Source organism: Colletotrichum destructivum, chromosome 8 (genome assembly GCF_034447905.1).
Source record: "Colletotrichum destructivum chromosome 8, complete sequence".
Lineage (NCBI taxonomy): Eukaryota > Fungi > Ascomycota > Sordariomycetes > Glomerellales > Glomerellaceae > Colletotrichum > Colletotrichum destructivum.
The window spans coordinates 3681315-3704512 of NC_085903.1; the positions used below are offsets into that span (position 1 = coordinate 3681315).

The following is a 23198-nucleotide window of genomic DNA, read 5'->3' on the forward strand; positions in this document are numbered from 1 at the left end:
CATTCCCTTTTTCCATTTTCCCCGTTTCACACCCACCCACCCACCGGGTGGACAAATGTGGCTCGGTTAGAAAACAACTATGGTTCTCCCGACTCGGGATGCGGGGGGCCCGACCCGCTTAGGGTCATGGGTCGAGATACATAGCACCGAGTAATGACGGCGATCTAGGATGCAACGCCTCTTGTGTTGGAGTTTGCCTGGGCAGGTATGTAGCCGCTTGACCTTGATGATCCCCAACTAACGAGCTGACTAGTTTGGTGTATCGTATTCCGCGGATTGTCAGTCATGTTGCACCTGAGTTGGGATTGTCATTGCCGGGGTGTCAATTATGCTTTTTGATCATATTGCCCTCGACATACGATTCTCCATCAACCACGACTTGGATCACTCTTGAAATGTCCGTTCCGGCCATAGCAGATCATGCTACATCGCCCGGCGGTGAGGTTCCGGTTGATGGCCTCTGGAGCAAGCGGCGGAGCGAGGCGCATTCTAGCTAGACCCCTCATCCCAGGCAAACGTTAGGCGAAAACTTCACGTCGATGTTGTGCTGCGTAACTGACCAAGACGTTGCAAATGGCTTGGCTGACGGGTTGCATATATGCGGATACATGACACCGGAGTACGAGCCTCGGCATGTCGTTATTGTATCCGCCGAGAACCCCCCGTGTTAACACGGCTACTTTGGACGCCCTCTATCGCGACTCACTACTCTACGACACGCCTGTGCGCAGAGGGATACTTGAAATACATAACTCATTCTCGCGCCGGAGGTGAATGAACCCCATCTTGACACATGTCCAAAAGACCGCTTTAAAGACACCATCTTGCACCCGTTACCCCATCATCACATACACACACACTCTCCCTCTCCCTCTCTAGATCTCTCTCACCCTTCACCATACCCTACCTCACCTCACGTCACCTCACCTCATCATGACACCAGAACCCATTGCCGTCATCGGCAGCGCGTGCCGCTTCCCAGGCGACCTGACCACCCCCTCCAAGCTATGGAGCTTTCTCGCCAAACCCCATGATCTCCAGTCCGAGGTGCCCAAAGACCGCTTCAACATCGACGCCTTCCACCACCCCGACGGCAGCCACCACGGACGCACCAACGCGCGGCACGGCTACTTCCTGTCAGATATCAAGACCTTTGACGCGCAGTTCTTCAACATCCAGGCCGGCGAGGCCGAGAGCATGGACCCGCAGCAGCGCCAGCTGCTCGAGGCCACATATGAGGCGCTGTGTGCCTCGGGGCAAACGCTTGCGGGGTTGAAGGGGTCTGATACGGCGGTATACGTCGGCATCATGACGCACGATTTCGAGCTGACCAAGGTTGGGGACCTGGATGCGATCCCGACGTATCTGGCGACGGGGGCGGCCACGAGCATCGCGAGTAACCGGTTGAGTTACTTTTTCGATTGGCATGGGCCTAGTGTATGTGTTTTTCTGTTTCTGCTCTTTGTTGTGGTGGGAGAGGGGGGAGGGGACAAGGGAGAAGGGACGAGGTGTAAGATATCTCGGTTGGTGTGCGGTGCTGACTGGATACGCAGATGACGATCGATACGGCGTGCAGCTCGTCGCTTGTTGCGGTCCATCATGCCGTCCAACAGCTGCGCAGCGGCACGAGCAAGGTTGCCGTTGCGGCGGGTGCGAATCTGATGCTGTCGCCATGTAAGTCTCCCCCATTTATACGTCATATTATGTCCCCGTCCATGGCAACCAGCACAGCTAACGGTGAGTTTGTGCAGTAAACTTTATCACAGAAAGCAAGCTGTCCATGCTCTCACCGACAGGGCGGTCACGCATGTGGGATGCTGGGGCGGACGGATATGCAAGAGGAGTGAGTTAATCTGTTTTCTTCCTTTTCTTCTTCTTTCATCTCAGAAAGAAAGCACAGCTGGACTTACTGAATGGCTGACACATGATTTGATCTTCACAGGAGGGCATAGCATGCGTCGTCCTCAAGACTCTCTCCCAGGCTCTCGCCGACTGCGACACCATCGATTGTCTGATCCGCGAGACGGGCGTCGGTCAGGACGGCAGGACCACGGGCATCACCATGCCGAGCAGCACGGCGCAGGCGGCGCTGATCCGCGCGACATATGCCCGGGCCGGGCTGGATCCCAGCAAGCCTAATGGGCGGCCGCAGTTCTTCGAGGCGCATGGTACATATTCCTCTTTCGTTTTCATATTGCCAGCATACATACATACACCATAAACGTACTGACTGAACAATAAAACAGGAACCGGAACACCGGCAGGCGATCCTCAAGAGGCCGAGGCCATATCGACCGCTTTCTTCCCCAACACGACGGACGACTCTGATACGCAGGATCTGTATGTAGGATCCATCAAGACGGTTGTCGGCCACACAGAGGGCACGGCTGGCATTGCAGGCCTGCTCAAGTGCAGCCTGGCCGTGCAGAATGGTATCGTGCCGCCGAACCTGCTGCTCGAGAAGCTCAACCCGCGCGTTGAACCGTTCTGTGAGCATCTGCGTGTGCCCAAGGAGGCGACGCCGTGGCCGGCTGTTGCGGAGGGGCAGCCGAGGAGGGCTAGTGTGAACTCTTTCGGTGAGTTATCCTCTTGTCATCCTTCTCCTGCTTTGATGATGATTTAGTATGGTTTTGTATGGCATATGAAGTGCTAAGTAAACAACAGGCTTCGGAGGCACAAACGCCCACGCCATCATCGAGGAGTACATTCCCGCCACACCCCCCTCGACTCCCACCGAGAGCACCACCACCTCGGCCAACGCCCTGCCGCTGGTGTTCTCAGCCCGGACGAAACGCTCCCTCAAGGCCAACATGGAGAGCATCTTGTCCCTCATCAAGACGACCCCGGATATCAACCTGACAGACCTGGCGTGGACGCTCCTCCAGAAACGCTCCGTCCTTCCCCTGCGCCATGCCATCGCAGCCAGCAGCAGCGTCGAGTCTCTCAGCAAGACCCTGGAAGCCGTCATCAAGAAGGAAGATGAACTGGGGCTGGAATACGCACCCAGAAACACCTCCGACGCAGCCCGTATCCTCGGCGTCTTCACGGGCCAGGGCGCGCAGTGGCCCGCCATGCTGAAGCAGCTGGTCGTGCGCGTCCCGTTCGTGGCAGCCATTATCGACGAGCTGGACACGGCGCTACAAACGCTTCCTGAGAAGTACCGACCCGACTGGACGCTCAAGGAGCAACTGCTCCTGGAGGGCGATGAGTCCAACGTGCGACTGGCAGCGTACTCGCAGCCCCTCTGCGCGGCTGTCCAGATCGTCCTAGTCAGGTTGCTGTCCGCAGCCGGTGTCAAATTCGAAGCCATCGTCGGCCACAGCTCCGGCGAGATCGGCTGCGCGTTCGCGGCAGGGTTCATCAGCGCCCGCCAGGCCATCCGTGTTGCGTACTTGCGCGGGTTTGCGTCGCGCCACGCTGCCTCGCCCACCGCGGTCGGGGAGCAGCAGCAGCAGGTAGTTGGTGGCATGTTGGCGGCGGGTATATCCCTCGAGGATGCGCGGGAGCTCGTCGAGCTGGAGGCGTTCGCAGGCCGCGTGTGCGTCGCGGCGTGCAACTCGCCCGACAGCGTCACCCTCTCGGGCGACGTGGACGCCCTGGAGGAGATGGCCGAGATTCTTCAGGACGAGTCCAAGTTCGCGCGTATGCTCCGCGTCGACAAGGCCTACCACTCCCACCACATGCTCCCATGCTCGGACCCGTATGTGACCGCCCTCAACGACTGCGGTTGTGCGGTAGCCGACGGGCCGGACACCGGTACCGGATCCGGGACCGATACGGCCGGCGCCGGCGCCGGCGTCAAGTGGTACTCCTCCGTGCACGAGGGCAAGACCATGACGAAGGCCGACGTCACGCCACAGTACTGGCGGGATAACCTCGTTTCGCCCGTGCTCTTCCGCCAAGCGCTGGAACAGGCCGGGTTGGAGAACACGCTCGACGCTGCCGTGGAGGTCGGCCCGCACCCGACGCTCCAAGCACCCGCGACAAAGACGCTGGCTACTGTTGTTGCTGCTTCTTCTACAACGGACGAAATGCCGTATACCGGGTGTCTGCGGCGCGGCGAGGACGACGTGGCCGCGTTCTCTGCGGCTCTGGGGTACATTTGGGAGCGATTTGGTGCGCTGAACGCCATAAACGCCACCACGTTTGTGACGGCAACGGCGCAACCCACGACGTCGTCTGTGACTGATATCTCCAAGCGTCTCCCCCCTTACGCCTGGGACCACTCACGCGTCTACTGGTCTGAGTCCCGCGCGGCCAAGGCAGCGCTTCACGGCCCTCGCCCGCATCTCATGCTCGGCACGCTGCTGCCCAGCAGCACGGCCACCACCCTCCAGTGGCGGAACTTCATCCGGCCGAGAGACCACGAGTGGATGCAGGGACACGAGCTTCAGGGCCAGGCGGTGTTCCCGGCCGCCGGGTACGCCGTCATGGCGATGGAGGCGGCGTTGTATGTTGCTGCCACTGCTGCTGCTGCCTCGGTGGGAGAGAGTAGGAACAACATCAGCGTGCGGTTGGTTGAGTTGCTGGACTTGAGCATTGACAAGGCGGTTACGTTTGATGACGCGGATAGCATGGCGGAACTGACGCTCACTGCGAGCGTCACGTCCTCTGATGATGCCCACATCGAGCTGGACTTCGGCATCGCCTCGTGCCTGTCCCGCGAGTCAACGTTGTCCCGGTCTGCCCAGGGCCGGATCATCGTTACCCTCGGAGACGAGCCCGTGTCGCTCCCCAGCCCGGGCCCGGCCCCGCCGCACGCCAACCCGGTCGACATCAAGCTGTTCTATAAGGAGCTCGACAGCATCGGGTACGACTACAGCAACAACTACCGCTGCGTGTATAGCATGTCGCGGAGCACGTCGCGGGCCTCGGGCCACCTGGCACACCCGCGGCTGCTCGACGATTCCTCCAACCCCATCGTTCTGCACCCGGCGAATCTCGACCTGGCCTTCCAGACCGTCATGGGCGCGTACTCGTCCCCCGGCGACAAGCGTCTGCGGTCCCTGTACGTCCCCACGCGGGTCGGGCGCATCGCGCTGGTGCCGGCCGTGTGCGCAAGCTCGCTGGACTCGCTCGAAGGGGTGCGGTACAACGCCGTCAACACCTACGACGGTGGCGACTACCTCTCGGGCGACATTGAAGTGTTCGACAAGGAGACCAACGCGGTGCTGTACAGCGTGGAGGACATGCACCTCAAGCCGCTGACACCGCCGTCCGCGTCCCAGGACCACAGGCCCTTTACCAAGACCGTATGGGGCCCGCTGAACCCGGACAAGATTCTTGACATCGAACGGTTGTGGGCCACGGAGCAGGATAAGGAGGTCATCCCGATCATCGAGCGGGCCGTGTACTACTTCGTCCGCCAGTTCTTGGCCGAGTTGACAGAGGAAGACCGGAAGAATGCGAGCGTGGGCAACCAGCGATACATCTACTGGCACGAGCACGTTCTCAAGATTGCCAGAGAAGGAAAGCATTTGTTTTACAAGCCCGAGTGGGAGGAGGACACGGAGGAAAGCATCGACAAGCTGCTGCAGGAGTAAGTGTTACCCTCACCACCAGAACCATCATCGCCACCTACACCATGACCCAATAACCCAACAACGCACATGATATATACATGTATATAACTTACTAACATGCGGATGTCATAGGCACTGGTACCACCCTCATCTGCGGCTGGCCAAGCTTGTCAGTGAAAACAGCCTCTTGACCATCCGCGAGAACAAGAACCCGTTCATCTGGATGAACGAGAACGGGCTTTTGACGGAGTTCTACACGAGCTATCTGACCAGCGGCCCGACTTGGGAGTACGGGCAGCATCTCATCAGTCAGATTGCCCACCGCTTCCAGAACATGGACATTCTAGAAATCGGTATGCCTTTTCCTCTCTACAATCCCTCTCTCTATCACTATACCACCCTTGTTTCTTTGCTTTCTGTCTTGCACGCACAAGATAAACTAACACACCCCCCCACCAAAAGGCGGCGGTACCGGCTCCGCAACAGCCTCGATCCTCGCGATCCCGGAGCTCGGCTTCAACAGCTACACCTTCACCGACATCTCCGCCGCCTTCTTCGAAAAGGCCAAGGAGAACTTCGCCCCCTTCCTCGAGCGCATGGACTTCCGCAAGCTGGACATCACCAAGCCGCCCGCGGAGCAAGGGTTCAAGACCCACGCGTACGACATGATCATCGCGAGCTCCGTGCTGCACGCCACGCCCAACCTGACCGAGACCATGGCCAACGCCCGCACGCTGCTGAAGCCCGGCGGGCACGTGGTGATTTGCGAGGCCACGAATAAGGACCACATGCGTGTTGGGTATCTCTTTGGCTTGTTTGCGGACTGGTGGGCGGGCGTCGACGAGGGCCGCACGCTGGATCCCTTCGCAACCCGGGAGGAATGGGATGCCATTTTCAAAAAGACGGGCTTCTCGGGCATCGACAGCGTCACCACCGACCGCGAGAGCCACATCTTCCCCAACACCCTCCTCAGCACGCACGCCGTCTCGCCCGAGCAGCTGCGCCTCGACGAACCCCTCTCCGCGCCGCCCAAGCCGCAACTCCCACAGCTCGTCATCGTGGGTGGCGGCGGCGTGGCATCCGCACCGATCCTGGACAAGATCCGCGAGCTGCTCCCGGGTCGCGACCCGCTCGTCGTGTCCAGCTTGGTCGAGTTGGCGGCTGCCGATGTGCAGCCCAAGGCGACGTACGTGGTGCTCTCCGAGGTCGACAGCCCCGTGTTTGATGACCTCACCGAGGAGAAGCTCGCTGCTGTCAAGAAGCTCTTCTTCGGCTCGAACGCCGGCGGGGTACTCTGGCTGACGGAGGACGCCTGGGTCTCGAACCCGCGCCAGGCGATGGGGATCGGCATGTTGCGGTCTGTCCGGCTGGAGAACCCGGACGTTGCGTTCCAGTCCCTGGACGTGGACCGGCTCGGGGACCTGGACGCCCGCTTCCTGGTCGAGCAGATCCTGCGTCTGGAGGAGGGCACGCCGGAGAACACGGTCTGGACGCTGGAGCCGGAGATCTGCGTCGTGGACGGCCGGCCCCACGTGCCGCGCATCAAGCAGGACACGGCGCGGAACAACCGGCTCAACTCCATCCGCCGCCCGATCCTTGACGAGATCGACGTCGGCGCCGTTCCCGTGGCGCTGCAGTCGCAGAGCACGTCAAACTCGCCCCCAGTCCTCATCACGGCGCAGACCTCCCGACCCCCGCTGGGTGTACCACCAGACGCAGCCAGGCAGACGGTCCGGGTGCACCACGCCACCGTCAAGGCCATCCGCGTGCTCGGGCTGGGATACTTCCACATCGTCACCGGCACAACTCCGGCCGACGGCGCCGTGCTGGCCCTGGCGGAGGTTAACGCGTCCATTGTCAGCGTGCCCGTCAAGCACACGTTCCCTGTCAAGGACACCTCCGTCAACACCCTGTTGTCTGCGGTTGCAAACCTGATTGCGCAGGGGCTGGTCGATACGCCGCCGGGTTCGTCAGCACTGGTGTACGAGCCGCCGAGGTTCTGCGTGGATGCGATTCAGCAAGTGGCCGAGACAAGAAGTGTGCGTGTGCACGTCGTCACCGCGGATGCGTCGTCGGTGGTTTCCCAGAAGGATGTTGTTGTCCTCCATCCCCGCGATACGGACAAGGCGCTGAAGCAGAAGATCCCGAGTGGTATTGCGGCCCTGTACGATCTGTCCTCCGACAAGCATGCCGCGTCTCTCGGCCCTCGACTCGCCCGTATAACGGGTTGCTACGCCGCACGGGATTCAAGCTACATCTCCCGCCTTGAAGCAGCCGCCGTCGTCTACTCAGATGACGCCCTGGAGGCAAGCCAGCTGCAGCTCGTCGCCGAATCCATATTATCCACCATCACCCCAACTTTGGACGCGGACAGCATCGCCGCTTGCCCCGTCACCAAGCCCACCGACGTGCTTCACGACGCTCTAGACGCGATAGTCGACTGGCAAGCCGAGCCCAGGGTCCCCGCGCGCGTCAGCCCCGTGGACGTCGGCACGCTCTTCGTCAAGAACAAGACGTACCTCCTCGTCGGCCTTTCGCAGTCCATGGGGCGTTCCATCGCCACGTGGATCGTCAAGCATGGCGGAAGGCATGTTGTGCTGTCTAGCCGAAACCCCGAGACGCCCGAGGCTGGTTGGCTCGAGGATATCGAGAGACTGGGCGGGAAGATTACCGTGCTCGCCATGTAAGTGCCCTCCTCCCTTATCCCATGGTATCGTTCATTCTTGTGAAGGAATATCATCTGACAAAAACAAACCCAAAAATAGGGACGCATCCAAGTCACAATCTGTCGACGCCGGCCTCGCCACTCTTCGCGATGTCCACAACCTGCCGCCGGTGGGTGGTGTGGCGTACGGCCCGCTGGTGCTCAAGGACGCGCTGCTCAACAACATGGACCTGGCGACGATGGACATGGTGCTCAAGTCCAAGGTCCCCGGCGCCAAGATCTTCCACGACCGCTTCTGCGATCCGAACAAGGACCCGCTCGACTTCTTCGTCATGTTCTCAAGTGCCGCGTTGTTTGGTGGCAACCCGGGCCAGACGAACTACACTGCTGCAAACGCGTATCTGCAGGCGCTTGGGCAGTATAGGCGAAGCAAGGGTCTCGCTGTAAGTGGTTTTCCTTTTTTTTTCTTCTTTTTTCTGCAAAAGAACTATACTTGGTAAATGTAGATGTACGCAGGCTAACAACCTCTGTGACAAAACCAGGCCTCCACCATCCACATCGGCGCCGTGATGGGCATCGGCTACTTGACACGCAACAGCCGCGAAGCCGAATTCCAAGAAAAGTCCGACGTCGACACTCTCGGCGAGGCCGAGTTCCTGGCCCTGTTCGCCGAGGCCGTCGTGTCCGGCCGCCGGGTTGATGGCGTCGACGGCGTGCACGCCAAGAGGGTCATCGACATGTCCGAGACGGAGATTGCCAGCGGTATTCCTGCGCTGGAGTCGCGCCACAAGGAGACGATCAAGTTCTACCATGACCCGAGATTCGGGAACCTGAAGACGCCGGAGACCAGGGGCGATGCCGCTGATGCGGGCGGCGGCAAGATAAGTATCAAGGAGATGCTGGCAACGGCGACGACCATGGAGCAAGTTCGGGCGGCCATTAGTGGTAAGTCTTGCTTGTTTGTCTTTGACGGTCTGGCATATGTGGGATGTGGTATAGATCGGTATCGAGGAGCCATGGCTGACCGTGTGTGCAATGATACAACAGAGAGCCTCTCAGACAAGATGCGCGGTGTGCTTCACATCCCGCCGGAAGAGAGCGTCAACGCGGCTGCTCCCCTCCTGGACCAGGGCATCGACTCGCTCGGCGCCATCACCGTCGCCTCATGGTACGCAACAGCACTTCCCACCCCCGATGACACACTTCCTCTAACAATATAACAGGTTCTCTAAACAACTCCTAGTCGAAATCCCCATCCTGCGCGTTCTCTCAGGCGCCTCAATCGACGACCTGGCAGCCGAAGGCGCCTCTCGTCTCTCCCCCACCGCCATCCCCCTGGTCGCCGACGCACAAGTCTCTCAGGATTCTTCCACAGCCAGCTTGTCCGATAACTCCTCCGACGACGACGGGGGCGCCTCAACCCCGCTGTCCACCCCGGACGAAGCCGAAAAGCGCGTCGACGGCGTGGTGCGCAAGGCCCCCATGTCTTTGATCCAGCAGTACTCCTACACGCGTCAGGCCTCCCTCCCCGACGTCACAATTTCCCACAACACCATCGGAGTCATGATGGAAGGCAGTCTTAGCACCGAAAAGCTCGCACAGGCTGTGACGGCGGCCATTAACCGCCACGAAACCTTGCGGACAGCCTTCCGCCTCTCGGAGCCGGGATCGGAATCGGAACCCGGCCCCACCCCGCAGCTGCACGTCCTCTCCGCCCCGACCTGGGGCCTGCGCGCCGTCTCTGTCGCGTCCCGTGCCGAGGCCGAAGCCGAGCTGGCTAAGCTGCAGAAGGAGCCCTACGATCTGGAGAGCGGCGAGACCTTCAAAATCGCCGTCTTCACCTGGTCGCCCACGTCCCACCTCCTCGTGCTCGCCTACCACCGCCTGGCCGGCGACGGCTCCACCACCGAGAACCTCGTCGCCGAGCTCTCCCAGCTCTACTCCGGCGCCGTCCTCCCCCCTGCACCGCAGTACACCGACTTCGCAGTCAAACAGCGCACCCTACTCTCCTCGGGCGCCATGGACGCGTCCATCGCGTACTGGACGTCTCTCTACACGCCGCTCCCCGCACCGCTTCCCTTACTCCCCCTCCCCGGTGCCCAGAGCGCCGCCGCCGCCCGTGGCCCCGTGAGCTGGGACCAGCACACCGCCATGTCCCGCTTGTCTGCCGTGCTTGCGTTCAGGATCAAGGAGCGCACCAAGAAGCTCCGCACGACGCCCATGACGTTCTACCTCGCCGCGTACGCCGCGTTGCTCTCGGATCTTTCCAAGCAGGAGCGGGTGTCCATTGGTTTGGCTGACACGAACCGCTCGTCGGTGGCCGACCTCTCTACCATGGGCTACTTTGCCAACCTGCTGCCCTTGCGCCTAACATCATCCTCCGATACGTTCACGGCCACCATTGAATCGACCAAGGAGGCGGTGCGGCAGGCCATGTCGCACTCCGTCGTGCCGCATGACCTGATCTCTTCCCGTCTGGGACTTGATGGGGTCTCGCCGCAGGACATGACCCACGCGCCACTCTTCCAGGCCGTCTTCGATTACCGCCAGGGGGCTGCAGAGTCCGGCGCCATCGGGGGTGCGAGTATCGTCGAAGTGTTGGCGAGCCGGGAGCGCACGCCGTATGACGTTGTTTTAGAGATGAGCGATGATCCGACCAAGGATCCTCTTGTTACTGTCAAGTTGCAAAGCAGCGTGTATAGCGAGGGGGATGCGGAGGTGTTCCTTGGGAAGTATATTGAGTTGTTGACCGGACTGAGCAAGGGGGAGACCGTGTAACGTGTTCTTAAGTATGTAGCAGTATTGATGTAGTAAGCTTAAGGTTATGTATCCTCGCTGTCGCACACGCTTTGCCGCTGATCAGCTTATGCAACAGTGTCCATCCGGTAGGATTGATAAAGGTATGTTTTTTCTCTGGATGAGCAATTGCGGAAGCGCGGTACTGTGCCGGAGATGAGAATTATTAATCTGCAAGCGAGGCCAACAAGGTAGATTCCCAGACATAACAACAACAGCGAAATGACCACGCAACGTGCAGGGTGGCGACTTGCCCGTGAGAACTCTAGATCCTTGGTCCACTAACGTACTCGATACTTCCAGGACCAATGCTTTCTTGCCCCGTCCAACAATGCTTCCATATCTTGTAGATCCTCTTGCTGTCCTGCGATCAAACTTGCCTTAACACTCTGATACGCCCGCAATCGTGCTTGATATTCAAACCCTACACCATTCCATTCGCGCGCAGCAGCTGCATATGCTTTGCTAATAAAAGAGTCCAGACCCTCTTGTTTATACAGGCTTACTAGCAATTCAGCCATTGCTGTTGGCTCAGCTGGCGCAATTTCCCTGTTCTCCAAGTACTTTTCTAATAATACAATCTCCTTAACTCGGTCATCTGACAAGTTAGCAATGTGACCTGTAGTCCTGCATTGGCTGCAAGCGCATTAAAAGCCAAGGTTATAGTTTGTGTACTGTTGACGCTCTTGGTAGGTCTGAATAGTATTGAAATAGGACGTAGTGATTTCTTCCCCTGTGGCAATATCGCGGACTGCATATACGTTATGCGCAAGCAGCTTCCAATCCCATTGAACTGCTGCATTAGAACGGCAACTGTGGTTTATTTTCTGCTGCCTGTTAGTAGCGAAGCTAGTGATCAGCAACTTATTGTAGAACTTACAGAGATGTTTGCATGCACTGCAATCATACCAAGATCTCATTTGTTTAATAACGGCCAATTCTTTGTAGGCGTATCAGAAACTCCATAAGCGTTGATTAAACCCTTTTGCTTAAGCTCAAAACTGCCTGTTTCTGGACCTCCATAAAGCTCGTGAAATACTTGACGTGTGGTTTTTGGAAGCTTTCCGATAGCTAGTGCTTGCAATGCAGCCCGCACCTTCTCAGATGAGATGTCTTCGATCCAGTTCTGGTCTTCGAAAAAGATTGGCGACTCTCGAGTGATAAGACTGCCTGCAGGTATGTGGCTATTTGCAAAAATGCCTCGACCTTTGCGTCCGCTGGCTGTGGTGCTGAACAGTTTACGAGTAGAGCTGGAATGTTTTGCTACAGACGCAAAGTTGAAAATGTCCAGGGCACGCTTGGGGGTTGTAATTACAACTATGCCCTTTCCGTGGTTAAATTGCGGACCTGCAAACACGCGATATTGCTTTTTGTGATCATTAGACCAAGCACATGAGGACTGATAATTGGATGAGATGTTTTGCTGAAGAGTGTAAAGACTTTCAAGGTTGGACCAAACACATGTAGACTGTTGAAGCGAGAAGACGTCATGCTGGAGAGTATAAAGATGTAAGTTAGAACACCCTTACATTGGGCATAGTCCAGTATCGGACATGATAGCGGCAGTTTGGAGAGCATCGTGCCCAGCAGTTGGCTTGTGTAAGGTAGGAGAATTACTACAAAACACTTGGCGGATAAAAACCACTGCACTCAAGGCTTTGTTAGGATGCATTACGTAGATTTCGTTGCTACAGTACGCGATTATATCGCACATTAAATTATAGAAAGCAGCTGTAAGAGAAGCTATGAATAAACTAGGCAGTTGTCTACCAACAATTGCAATTAATGTTTTCCTTTCTTGGATTTCTTCTGGAAAGTAAAACCCCATGGATCCTCACGTTCTTCCTTCGGGGTCATTTTGAAAGCCCATTTATCCTCGGCCTGCTCATAAGCAACCGCTACCGCCGGCTCGGGCGTAACACAAATTCCTAAAGACTCTGAGCCAGCTACCGAAGGTGCCGCTTGCGTCGAATGCCCTGAATCAACTTCAGACTTTCCTGGTTCCGTCAAAGTCGTGTTTTCATCAAGATCAACTTCTCCCAAAGCATCTATCAAGAAGTTTTTAGTACACTGGAAGCAAATGCGTGAACTTGGCAGAGCGTGCGGTCTTACCTGACTCTACTACCATGTTATGTCTGCTGAGAAATCTCAACGTCTGAAGTCCAACCTCAAGAACCTCCTGTCTCTCAAGACATTGTGCCCGCTCTTCCATTAGCTCTTGGCTTTCCGCGGCAAGCTGTTGAACTTGATCATCGGTCATGTCATAGACGATGTTCGGAGTAAACATATCTGGCAGGAACTGAATCAAACAGATCTCAACGGCCAGAACGCTTACATCATCGATGAATCTCTTCAATGCGACCTGCACAAATATTAGCATGGAGAAATAGCTCGCACAGAAGATGTGCTTACTTACCTTGTAATAGGCTTCCATGTAGTCGATGGCGTTCTCACAGGCATAGACTTCCATGTTCACTTCCGTTTGGTCTAGTAAGTGCGTCAGAATCGTTGTTGGCATCACGGAATACTCTTTGTTTTCGTAATCAGGTCCAAACAAGTCCTTTAGGGCGTTCTCCATTTTCACCCGGCGCCTAGCAGCTTGTGCCTTTTGCACGTTATCGGTCAAGTAGTGATTGAAAGTTATTGGATGGCCGTCGGTGTGTGGTTTGATCAACTCGCTCATCTTTTTGTCGAGTCCAGTCTCAAGACTGTCCAAAGTCTTGCCGACAAAGCGCATGAGCAATTCGATTGTTTCGGCGTTGGCCACGTAGGTGAGAATGGTGCGCGTCTCATGTCGCACTGCTTGCAGAACAGCGTCCTTTGCTTTTGTTGCAAGCTGCCACCAAGGACGGCACTGTTGAGCGAACAATTCGCTGATGATCATCGGGTTGTATGTGCCTGGGAGCTCGCAACCTCTGCTACGCCTCATGAGAATTTTCACCTCCTCAATGTATGCGAGCCGGCTTAGCTCCTTTGCACCGGTAGGACCATCCTGAGAAGCATGCTTCGCGATGACTCTACTCCGACCATTCTTGTCCATGTCCGCCGCAAAAGCCGTCAACGTGTTTTGTACAACTGCTCGTAGACGCCTCTTGTATCCATCTTCGTCAAGCGCGCTCCCAAAGAAAGCATGGCTGTAGTTTCCGTCTGCTGCAGCTTTCATCAAGGTCGAAAACTCCTGACTCGTCCTCAGCAGGTACTGGCGCTGCTCCTTGATAGTCTTCCGTGATGGACCGATCTGCTTCAGTCTCTGGCGACACTCCTCAAGGTTGCGTTCAATGTCGCGTAACAGGCTTGGGAGTTGGAGCAGAATTTGGTTCTTCAACACATTGCTCAGCCGGGGTTTGAGTGACTTGATCCCAAGAATTCGTGGGGCAATAGATGCCCAGATCCCGGAGCTGAAGAAGGCCTCCTCGGCCTTATCGCGATCTTCCGCGGAGGCATCTCTCATCTGAAAATTGCGATTTTTCAGGACGTGCCAACCGAGCCGAAACTTCACGTCCTCATTCTGGACAAGTTTAAGGTATGCTGCCTCGCTGTCTGATCCAGCGTCCAAGGTGTCCGGTTTGGTGACAAGACCCAACGTACGGATTCCTCGGGGATCAATCTTGCGGGCGAGCTCGGTGACCTCTTGAAGTGCAAAGTCGCTCTTCGCCGACACGACAGCCAGGATGATGCTTCTTGGTCTCGCCATATATTTGCACACCATTTCCCTGACGATTGTAGCGTCTTCGAGCGACTGGTCCTGATTGCCGGCCCTGAAGAGTCCTGGAAGGTCGACCATTGTAAGATGAGGCTGAGAGGGCCCGCGTATCTCAATGTGGAGGATATCGGTGGTGAAGACCCTTTTGTCCGACAATCCCATCGCAGATTTCGCATCCTCGACGACTTGACCAAGGAAGTGTTCGTTGATGTCAACCTGAGGTCTGAAGTTGGAGATCTGCTCAATCTCCGCCGCAGTTCTTTCGGGTGCAGGTATGATTGCAATCCTGATTCCCGCGTTGGCGTCCCGACGAAGGACGAGCTCTGTCGCGAAACGTGTGCAGAGGTTGTCTTTGGTGGGAAAAGACATGCCTGAAATGGCCTCTAACACCGAGCTCTTTCCGGCAGACTGCTCGCCGCAGACAATGATCTCCGGCAAGTCAACATATCTGCTGATGCCTTGAGAGCGCAGCTTGTCGATGTTGTCGAGTAGGTCGCGATGCTCTCCGGATTCTAACAAAATGGGATACATGATGTTGGGTGTCACAACCGCGGATGTGAAACGTTTTCTGATTCTGCGTTGGAGCTTGAGAGATCTAAAGCTAACCTTTTATCAACGTAGACATTGGAGTGACTTGTAATGATGAATGTACGTAAATATGATAAGAAGACCAGCCGGCTCCGGCATACCGGAGCTCATCAAGTGGTTTCCTTGCTTCTTCGGTCCAGGGCTTAGAGGGTACATTTCTCGATTTCTCGACTGACACGAAACGTTGGGCTTACATTCTTGACGCATGAGGCAGAAAGATCGTCAAGGCCACTGCAGGCAACAGCCTATTATTGATGTTGTGCGACCTATTGAGTGCGATGCCACCCAACCAAGGTCCTTGACTATGCTTGCTTATGCGTATTTTCCTGTGAGTAATAATTACTGTGTGCGGCGCCAAGTTTCTGTTTACCGCTTGGCTTCCACGTCCATACGGACTTGCTCCATGCCTCCCAAATCATCAGACATGCTCCGCCAAGGGTTCTCAGTCTCGTACTATGCCTGTTGACCGCTGAGAAGATGGACGGTCCTTACCTGGTTGGTGTAGCAGTAGGCGAGACCTGGCCGTTGGCCGGGGCCGCAAGGCCCGAAGGTCGGTGGCCGACTAATCGCATACTTGTGGACGAATCTTGCAGGCATCGTCTTGCTGTGCACCAACCGAGTCTCGGACTGACAGCTTGCTCGTTCTCATGCATGAAATCGGTTCCTGGGCGCTTTCGGCTTGATACCAGAACGGGACGGCCGATCCCTGGACAGGCTTGCAATGGCCCTGCAAAGGTCGCAGGAAAACGCAACCGCTGTGACCAAGGCCGTTGATCCGACTCGTTCGTGTGTCTCCATTATCGCACATGCTCTGCCGCTGACTGGCTTATGCAAAGGGCTCCATCTTATTGGACTGATAAACGTACGTTTTCCATCCACCTCGACCAGACGCTGCTTGGTATTAGTGCGGCAATCACCTTTGCATATGGCGTGTGAATCAGCAATGACACACTCTTAAGCGCCTGCCGGACGCTTCGAAAAGTTTCCCCTGCGGGTGATGACAACGCTGACGCGCAGCGGGTTATCCAGCTTTCTGCACGGATGTTGGTTCCAGCAACAACGTGAATGCCTTGGCAGCCACTCGCTTACAACCCTCCCTATCCAGCGTGTGAACTTTCAGCCGATGAATGCACCTATGATGCAGAGTGTCCGTCACCGAGACGCTCCCCACGTCGTTGCGGCATGCGCAGCCTGCTGGCCAAAGCCACTGTAGTCCACCTTGAAGCAGGACCAGGCATCCTTACAGCTAATGACAGCGTCGTTAGTAGTAAGTGGCGTTGTCAGAACAGCCTTGTATCAACGCGCCGTTTTAATGCATCATACATACAACATTTTGTAAACGCGTCCAACGCAAGCAGCTGGACACCGAAGAGCCTTTGGAGATGAGAGCGCGCATGTCTTGTATAGAAAGACCTTGGTAGTTCAACAACGTGACCACGACGCAAGTTCTGATTAGGTCGTAGCACTTATGATGACAATGTGAAGTGGATGTCATTGTTTGTTTGGGCCTAATTCCAGTTCGCACATACGTTAGGGGAGGGGAGGGGAAGGGCCGCATCGCCGCAGGGTTGCGTACTGCGCCAACAACTGGGCGGCAGCTATGAATACGCTTGTGGGCAACCAACTGCATCCGCTGCTGCTGCTGCCTGCTTTTCCGAAGTTAGTTAATTGGCTGGGAGTGAAAGGAGGAGGGCATGCCAAACGTGCTTTGCTGGCAAAATTGGACAACAACTAGCCACTTATCTGCCATCGACGAACCAGCGTAAAAGCAAACCCTTCACCGGCTGCAAGCCCGCAGCATGGTCAACACTCAAACCAAGAGCCTGCATGTATGTGCACTATTTCAAACTGTTTTGCATGCGAATAGCCAGCGCCACCTCGGTTATCACATCTACCGGTTGGAAAAACAGCTGTGGAATACGAACCACCATGCACAGTAGCCTCCATCCAGGCTCTGTAACCAGGACAAGGGTTTATGTGTAGACACTAGGGCGACTCCATGTTTTTCGATAAGTAGTGATCAGCCCAAGTAGGCTTGAATCATAACCGGTGTGATGTTCCCAAGTTTTCAAGCCTTGTTCACACTACACAATGTTTATTCCTGACCTACAAGCTGTTACTGCCCGCTTCGCGCTAGGTTGCGGGTCTGACAGTGACAGTATCCAGTTATTCAGTCGCCACCTACTAATGTATTCTTTCATGGGAAGTAGCCAGTGTGGTGGAAGCCTCGGAACTTGGCTTCATCACTTGTGGAGTCTTTTTGTGGATTGGATTTCTCAACCGCGTACGTCCCTCTGTAACCCCAAACACCGAGTACCCTCGAAATCGATAAGCTAACGACGGATGCTTTGAAGAGGTTAAGATTTACATCATCACATGGGCTATCACATTCACGATTGTGTGTATTATCATCTTGGGTTTGGGCTTTGGCCCTGCTGGAGTTGGTGCAGGTTTGTGTTTGGCTTTTTATCGTGGTGTGAAGCTAAGTTTAGAGTTCGCTAACGCGCGGAAACTCTAGGCACACTCGCTGCTGCTTTCCAGTCATCTATGTATAGTGGCTTCACCCCGGCGAGTGGATTATTCGCGACACTGACGAGCATGGGAATGCTGGGAATAATGATGCCCTGGGCTGTTGGCATTGCTGGTCTTGTTGCTACATTGGTCACGGGCACTGCTTGGGCCTTTGGAGCGGCTCGGTGAGGGCAAACGGTCTTGATAACTTTGATGCGTCAAGCTCTAAGGATTGGTATCGTCATTCAGAATCCTGCCGAGTCAATTAGGCTTCGGCTACCCAGCAAGTCTTCTTCACAAGCCCTTGGAAAACTCGTCCTGTGTCTCGATCAAGGACTGTCATAATTGCCCTTCCTAGAGATATTTCACCTTGGAAGCTGTGGAGATGGTAACACGGTCCCTGAGCGCGTCAACACTCTCTCCTTTCTCCATAGTGCCTTGACAACTACATAGCCTCGTCTGTACCATTCATTCTTGCTCGGTTGAAAGTGCTGCAATGCCCATTGCAGCTTGTAAAGAAAAATGTTCACAAGACAAGCGATCTTGAAATAATTTGCAAAGGCTTATAGTTCAAGTTTGGCATGGAACAAAATGAACTTTGGTGTGGTCACAAGCTGACCTGCTCAGATCAATGCTGGAATCCACTGCTGGATCAGGGTTGGGCTCCGTAAATTTGGTCCAGTGTGTCAAGAAATACTAGTTTCCAAGGCGCAGCATACAATGAAAGCGATGGAAGGCTGGATAGGCAGATCATAGATATGACACTCTCTATGTGGCTGGAGAGAACAGAAGCGCGTGTCGGTCTATCACGAGGAAAGGACCTTTGGGGCAGACATCGAGAATAAAAACCGTACGAAGGCCGTTGAGGTTTGCTTAAAGAGCAAATTAGTGTTGACTTGCGAATCGACAGTTTTTGGCAAAGGAAGTGGAAAATGATCTAGGGGAATACAAGACGGAGGGTCCAAGTTTTCTGCCGATTTCCCAACTAAATTTTAACGAGACCGTCACAGTTCAAGCTTACTTTAATTCTCCACCTCGCTTCACGATCTATCACCACTCAAACTCTGCATCGCATCCCTTTACCTCCCGAAAAAGTCCATCGAGGCAATACTATGTCACCAGTATCCGTCTTCCCCTCGACCGATCACCTATTCCTAAAAAGATTGTGCACAAGATACTCCTCTTTGCAGCTTCGTCCAGACGCTCCCATGCTGTCTTACACTTCCTAGCCTTTCTCAGATGGCGTTTGAGATTATCAAGTCTTGGAAGGGTCGTTTCACATATGTTACAACGAAATTCCTTTCCGTCTTGCTTGAACCAAAAGTCATTTAAATCTGCCAGCTCAACCATGGTGTCACTATAGGCATGTTAGCATATTACTTACGTCTTAGAGACGGGGCATAAGGACAGACTGAGAAAGTTGGAATTCATCTTCGCTCTCGGCTCCGATCATATCAGAGTATGCACCGATTGGCGCGCCTTGGTGATGGGCAAAGCCAGTCGCGCCCAAATCATCGGGTGTAAAGAATGTGTCGCCAAAGGGCTCCCCTAGGTAAGGCGTGGTGTCTTGTGGAGGCTTGGGATTCTCTGGCTGCAATGAAACGCCGGTGCTGTCCCGACTGCCGACCTGGATCCCTGAAGGATTGACAGTTTGATGATGAAGAATGTTGACTATGCTGCACCCTGCGTCCATCGAAGCTCGACCCGCTTCTGGAAAGAAGTTACTCGAGTTGTTGTAATTCAAGTCACATGTGCCGCCGCTTGGCCTTGCATATCTACAGTCAGTGATTTGAGAACGCTCCCGTACGGAACAAAGCTATTCTCGCTGGTGGGGATCGCGTCGACCTTAAGCGGGGAATCGCCGAGCAAGGAGGAGACCATCGCCTTTCTTAAGGCGAGAGCTGCGTGTGGCCTATTCCTCATCGCGAAGAAAAGGCCACCAACCTACCTTACTGCCCCTGTTATTTTTTTGCTCTTATTGCATGATGCAACACGCCATCCTTCTCAGCTCATTCGTACCCTGTACGACAGTCACCTAAGACTGGACGCGATCTACGGTGTTTGTCGTCTCGTGGACGGCAAGACGTCAGGGGCAGTTGGCTCGAGCCTTACAGCACTTAGGAATGCTCGGCCGTCTCCTTTGGTATTTATCTGTCGATAGAAGGTAGCGCATATTGAAGTTTTTCTTCACTTATATCTTGTAACACCGCCCTCCCTTGGAGTTTGAGGAAGCGAGGTATACAACTCACGGAAGAACATGGCCGGCCGCCCAATCTGTCAACCACGGCTCGGCAAAAAAGCCGTCGTCATTGTGCGGAGAATCGTGGATTACAGGGTTCTCTTGCTCGCTAGTAGCATCTTGGTCAACGTGCTCTCGTGGGGGATTCGTGTTAGGCATTGCGTTTTCGATGTAACGGGAAGCTGGAGGCTTGGGAGGGCAGTTGCGGAACTGTTCGTCGATATTGCTTATACTTCGTAAAGCGGAAGAAAACGATATGTAATCTTATCAAAGTGCAGCTGAATAACTGTAGCCAAAAGCGTGATCGGAGCAAGGTGAGAAGGCAGTGGCAGCCAAATGGAAATCAATCTTGCAGGAGGGCAAACGGTTCCTTTTATAGACTGGACGCTGCTGCTCGAGGATGAGCCTGGGCAGCAGGAAGACGCGGTCAACCGTCGCCAAGAACACGCGTGATCACGTGATTAATGGCTGAAGGAGGGGTAGGGAGGAGGAGGAGGAGGAGGAGGAGGAGGGGGGGAGAGGTCGGTCTTGGGAAATGCTGATTGGATTCTTCTGAGGCGCCTAAACACCCCTGCTGCTCATCCGGGCTCATTTCTAACCCTTTTTGCACATCGCACAATCAGTCCATCTCTCCCCTCCGCGCTCACTAGTAGGGTCATTCCATTGGTCCATAACCAATCTGCTGCAGCGAAACAGCTCGACAGACAACCGACACCAGTCAACAAGTCGCGCATCATTGGCTTGTGCTGCGACTGGGAGCAGTTTAGAGGTACCTGAAAGTCTTCGCCGCCGCTTGATTCCAGCTAAGTATACGAGCTTAATGATACATAATCTCTTTGGGCACGCACAGGTTAAGCATCTTCCACATCCAGTCCGCCTCATTACTCAGCACCAGCGTCCTTCCTCTGTCAGCCTCGACACTGCAAATTCTTAGGTTACTAATACTAAACAATTCTCCTAGGCAACCCAGCAGCCTTTTAGCTTGAATATACTACTACCAACTCAAGTCCTCAACTCGTTCGACCACGAGTCTGACAATGATATCTGTCGCTTGCGGTAGTCAAGCTCCATGCTTGAGTATCCTTCAGTTTTACGATTTAGCCAACCTGAAGCATAGACTGGCGTCTTGTTGTCAGTTAGCGGTGGGGTACCTACATAGATAAAGTATTCAAGCACCCCTAGTCTCCTCAACTCACACTTATCTTCATGGTTCCACTTTTACAACAACCGCAGTCAGAAACCGCCCCAATGTCGACACACACGCCCATTTCGGTTCCATCTGATCCTCTTTACGGCCATGATGCCGTGATTGAAAGTATCAAGCAGTGTTTCGAGTTGCTTTCGAGAATGGTCTCGTTCAGATTCGAGTGCATAAAGAGCCCCCCTGAGAGCGGATGGAGCGACGACGAACTTCCCCTTGAGAAGTTCCGGATCCTCGGGTTCAATGAGAGGGTAGTTGAAATATGTGAGTATATCTCGATCTCTCTTCATTTTTGATCAAAACTGATGGAGTCGTCAAAAACAGTACGCCACTTGCCATACGTGGAGAGCAACAAGCCGGTCTACCCATCCACGCAGAGCATCAGCTACCTGAAAGACTCGTATCCCTTCTTAGAACCCGAAGGAGAATTCGGAACCAAGCAGCCACTTGTGCTTGAAAGGCGAGAAGATTCCAGAGGGAATCGTCGCCTTTTCAGGGCAGGCGGACGGGGGCTTAGCTGTGTGGTGGCTGCTCAACAACCGCACCGGTAATGATGATGAGGCTTCGTGGGGATTACCTGAGGCTGATTGAATGCGCTCGCTCAAGGCGAGGTCACTCCTCATGATGCGTACACACATGTGCCGGACGAGGATATACCCGAGGACGAGCCCTGACGGACGGATAAGCCACGACCGGCTGTAGAGTACTTCACAGAACCCAGAGAGAGTCTGATCTCACTCGCGGTGATTCCGATACCGATGCGCATGCCCGGGAGAGACTGGAAAATCTGTCGGGTGGAGGACTTTGGATCGGAACAACGGCACTGGGTTCATGTACATTTTTAAGTTGGCTGGTGGTTGTTGGGGGCCTTTTTGCTGATCTCACGAATGTAGAAAGCTCAGGAAATCTGTAGGAAATGTGGTTGGCCCGACGAGAATCGGTTTGATCGGTCAAAGTGTCGGAATCTACTTGAGAAGATGTTGAAGAATCATTGGGACACGTTAGACGAGGGGATAAGTTAATGGACAAGGAGTTACTTACAGAGGGGAGTGTTTTCTAAACCCGCTTTCTAATGATCAGAAGGTTCGTTGTTGCATTAAGCCTCGATCTACACAAGTTAAGCTTTTACAAGAAAGTCATAACTTGGAGATTATGTTAAATTACATAGAGATGTGGCGATAGATCCATTCAGCGAATACAGATACTAATGACTCCACCTACATGAGGATGTTTACTGTTTGATAAGATCGGTGATCGGGCGCTTGCGCAGACCGATAATCGGCGCACGAAAACGACGGCTCTTTTTTGGTTCCGGATGGCCGACCTCCGGTTCCCCGAGGGACGCGAGTCTCCGTCCGCGATCCACAGCAATGAAATATATACGCTCGCCTCCGCCTTGACAATCCTACCGAAAGCATGCCAAGGCTCGCTTTTCTGCGTAAGGCCGAATAAGGCCGAAGAGAGCGACAACAACGGTCAGAAAGGCCTAGCTAAACTGTACCTTCAAGTTTGCCGCTTAATAAGGATACACAAAGGCAGAACGTGCCACTACTGCAAGCGAGTTGCTTCTTCTTGTGGGTTATTTTATCGATAACGGACTACAGAACCCTCAAGGCTGTCTCTACCTAAGCTAAGGCTTTGAAACTTTATCTTGAAAAGTTCATAAAGTCTTGACACGTCACTGTGAAACAACACCCCACGAGAACACCGCAAACCCCCCGACAGTGAAATGGTCAAGCACATAGCTATAGACAATATTGTGTTTGAGTAGCACAATACTCGATCCAAGTATGCAGGGTTCACAAGAATTGATTTCAGGTCAACTGCTGCAACACAGTCACCTTCAGTGCAAGGTAGCAAAAAGGAGTGAGAGTTGACCGTGTTATCAGAACACCTGACTTACACCCAAGGTTACGAAATCAACGTCATTTCTCTACGAATGTTGACGCGCCAAGGGGTGTCTTGCCTGGTGT

The 23198-nt window shown here is 54.6% G+C and overlaps 6 protein-coding genes across 6 annotated transcripts; 3 read left to right on the plus strand and 3 right to left on the minus strand.

The window, feature by feature from the left end:
• Positions 1–577: 577 nt before the first annotated feature.
• On the plus strand, positions 578–10981 carry CDEST_12972 (Putative Acyl transferase domain superfamily, Condensation domain, beta-ketoacyl synthase, thiolase). The gene is made up of 12 exons (XM_062929128.1): positions 578–1437; positions 1554–1674; positions 1752–1843; positions 1943–2168; positions 2247–2576; positions 2665–5539; positions 5655–5875; positions 5985–8205; positions 8288–8630; positions 8730–9132; positions 9235–9355; positions 9411–10981. Exons 1-12 carry the CDS (start codon positions 934–936, stop codon positions 10963–10965), a joined length of 9012 nt encoding a protein of 3003 aa, XP_062785179.1. The 5' UTR covers positions 578–933; the 3' UTR covers positions 10966–10981.
• A 918-nt stretch (positions 10982–11899) lies between these two features.
• On the minus strand, positions 11900–12697 carry CDEST_12973 (uncharacterized protein; the record flags this gene model as incomplete). The annotated part of the gene is made up of 2 exons (XM_062929129.1): positions 11900–12422; positions 12513–12697. 2 exons carry the CDS (start codon positions 12695–12697, stop codon positions 11900–11902), a joined length of 708 nt encoding a protein of 235 aa, XP_062785180.1.
• A 68-nt stretch (positions 12698–12765) lies between these two features.
• CDEST_12974 (Putative dynamin stalk domain, GTPase effector domain-containing protein) lies at positions 12766–15217 on the minus strand (the record flags this gene model as incomplete). The annotated part of the gene is made up of 3 exons (XM_062929130.1): positions 12766–13031; positions 13096–13345; positions 13400–15217. 3 exons carry the CDS (start codon positions 15215–15217, stop codon positions 12766–12768), a joined length of 2334 nt encoding a protein of 777 aa, XP_062785181.1.
• A 2148-nt stretch (positions 15218–17365) lies between these two features.
• Positions 17366–17995, plus strand: CDEST_12975 (Putative IFI6/IFI27-like domain superfamily protein; the record flags this gene model as incomplete). The annotated part of the gene is made up of 3 exons (XM_062929131.1): positions 17366–17558; positions 17629–17724; positions 17793–17995. The coding sequence occupies 3 exons, from the start codon at positions 17366–17368 to the stop codon at positions 17972–17974; spliced, it is 471 nt and encodes a 156-aa protein (XP_062785182.1). The 3' UTR covers positions 17975–17995.
• Positions 17996–18788: 793 nt separating this feature from the next.
• Positions 18789–19666, minus strand: CDEST_12976 (uncharacterized protein; the record flags this gene model as incomplete). Its single annotated transcript, XM_062929132.1, has 3 exons — positions 18789–19142; positions 19198–19560; positions 19593–19666. The coding sequence occupies 3 exons, from the start codon at positions 19664–19666 to the stop codon at positions 18896–18898; spliced, it is 684 nt and encodes a 227-aa protein (XP_062785183.1). The 3' UTR covers positions 18789–18895.
• Positions 19667–21272: 1606 nt separating this feature from the next.
• On the plus strand, positions 21273–21899 carry CDEST_12977 (uncharacterized protein; the record flags this gene model as incomplete). The annotated part of the gene is made up of 3 exons (XM_062929133.1): positions 21273–21489; positions 21550–21708; positions 21832–21899. 3 exons carry the CDS (start codon positions 21273–21275, stop codon positions 21897–21899), a joined length of 444 nt encoding a protein of 147 aa, XP_062785184.1.
• Between the last annotated feature and the right edge of the window lie 1299 nt (positions 21900–23198).

Bases quoted from the DNA above. Each gene is read 5' to 3' on its own strand.
- CDEST_12972 (XM_062929128.1), top strand. From the start codon at position 934: ATGACACCAGAACCCATTGCCGTCATCGGCAGCGCGTGCCGCTTCCCA. The intron at 1,438-1,553 runs GTATGTGTTTTT...CTGGATACGCAG, and splicing joins TCGATTGGCATGGGCCTAGT to ATGACGATCGATACGGCGTG. The intron at 8,206-8,287 runs GTAAGTGCCCTC...ACCCAAAAATAG, and splicing joins AAGATTACCGTGCTCGCCAT to GGACGCATCCAAGTCACAAT.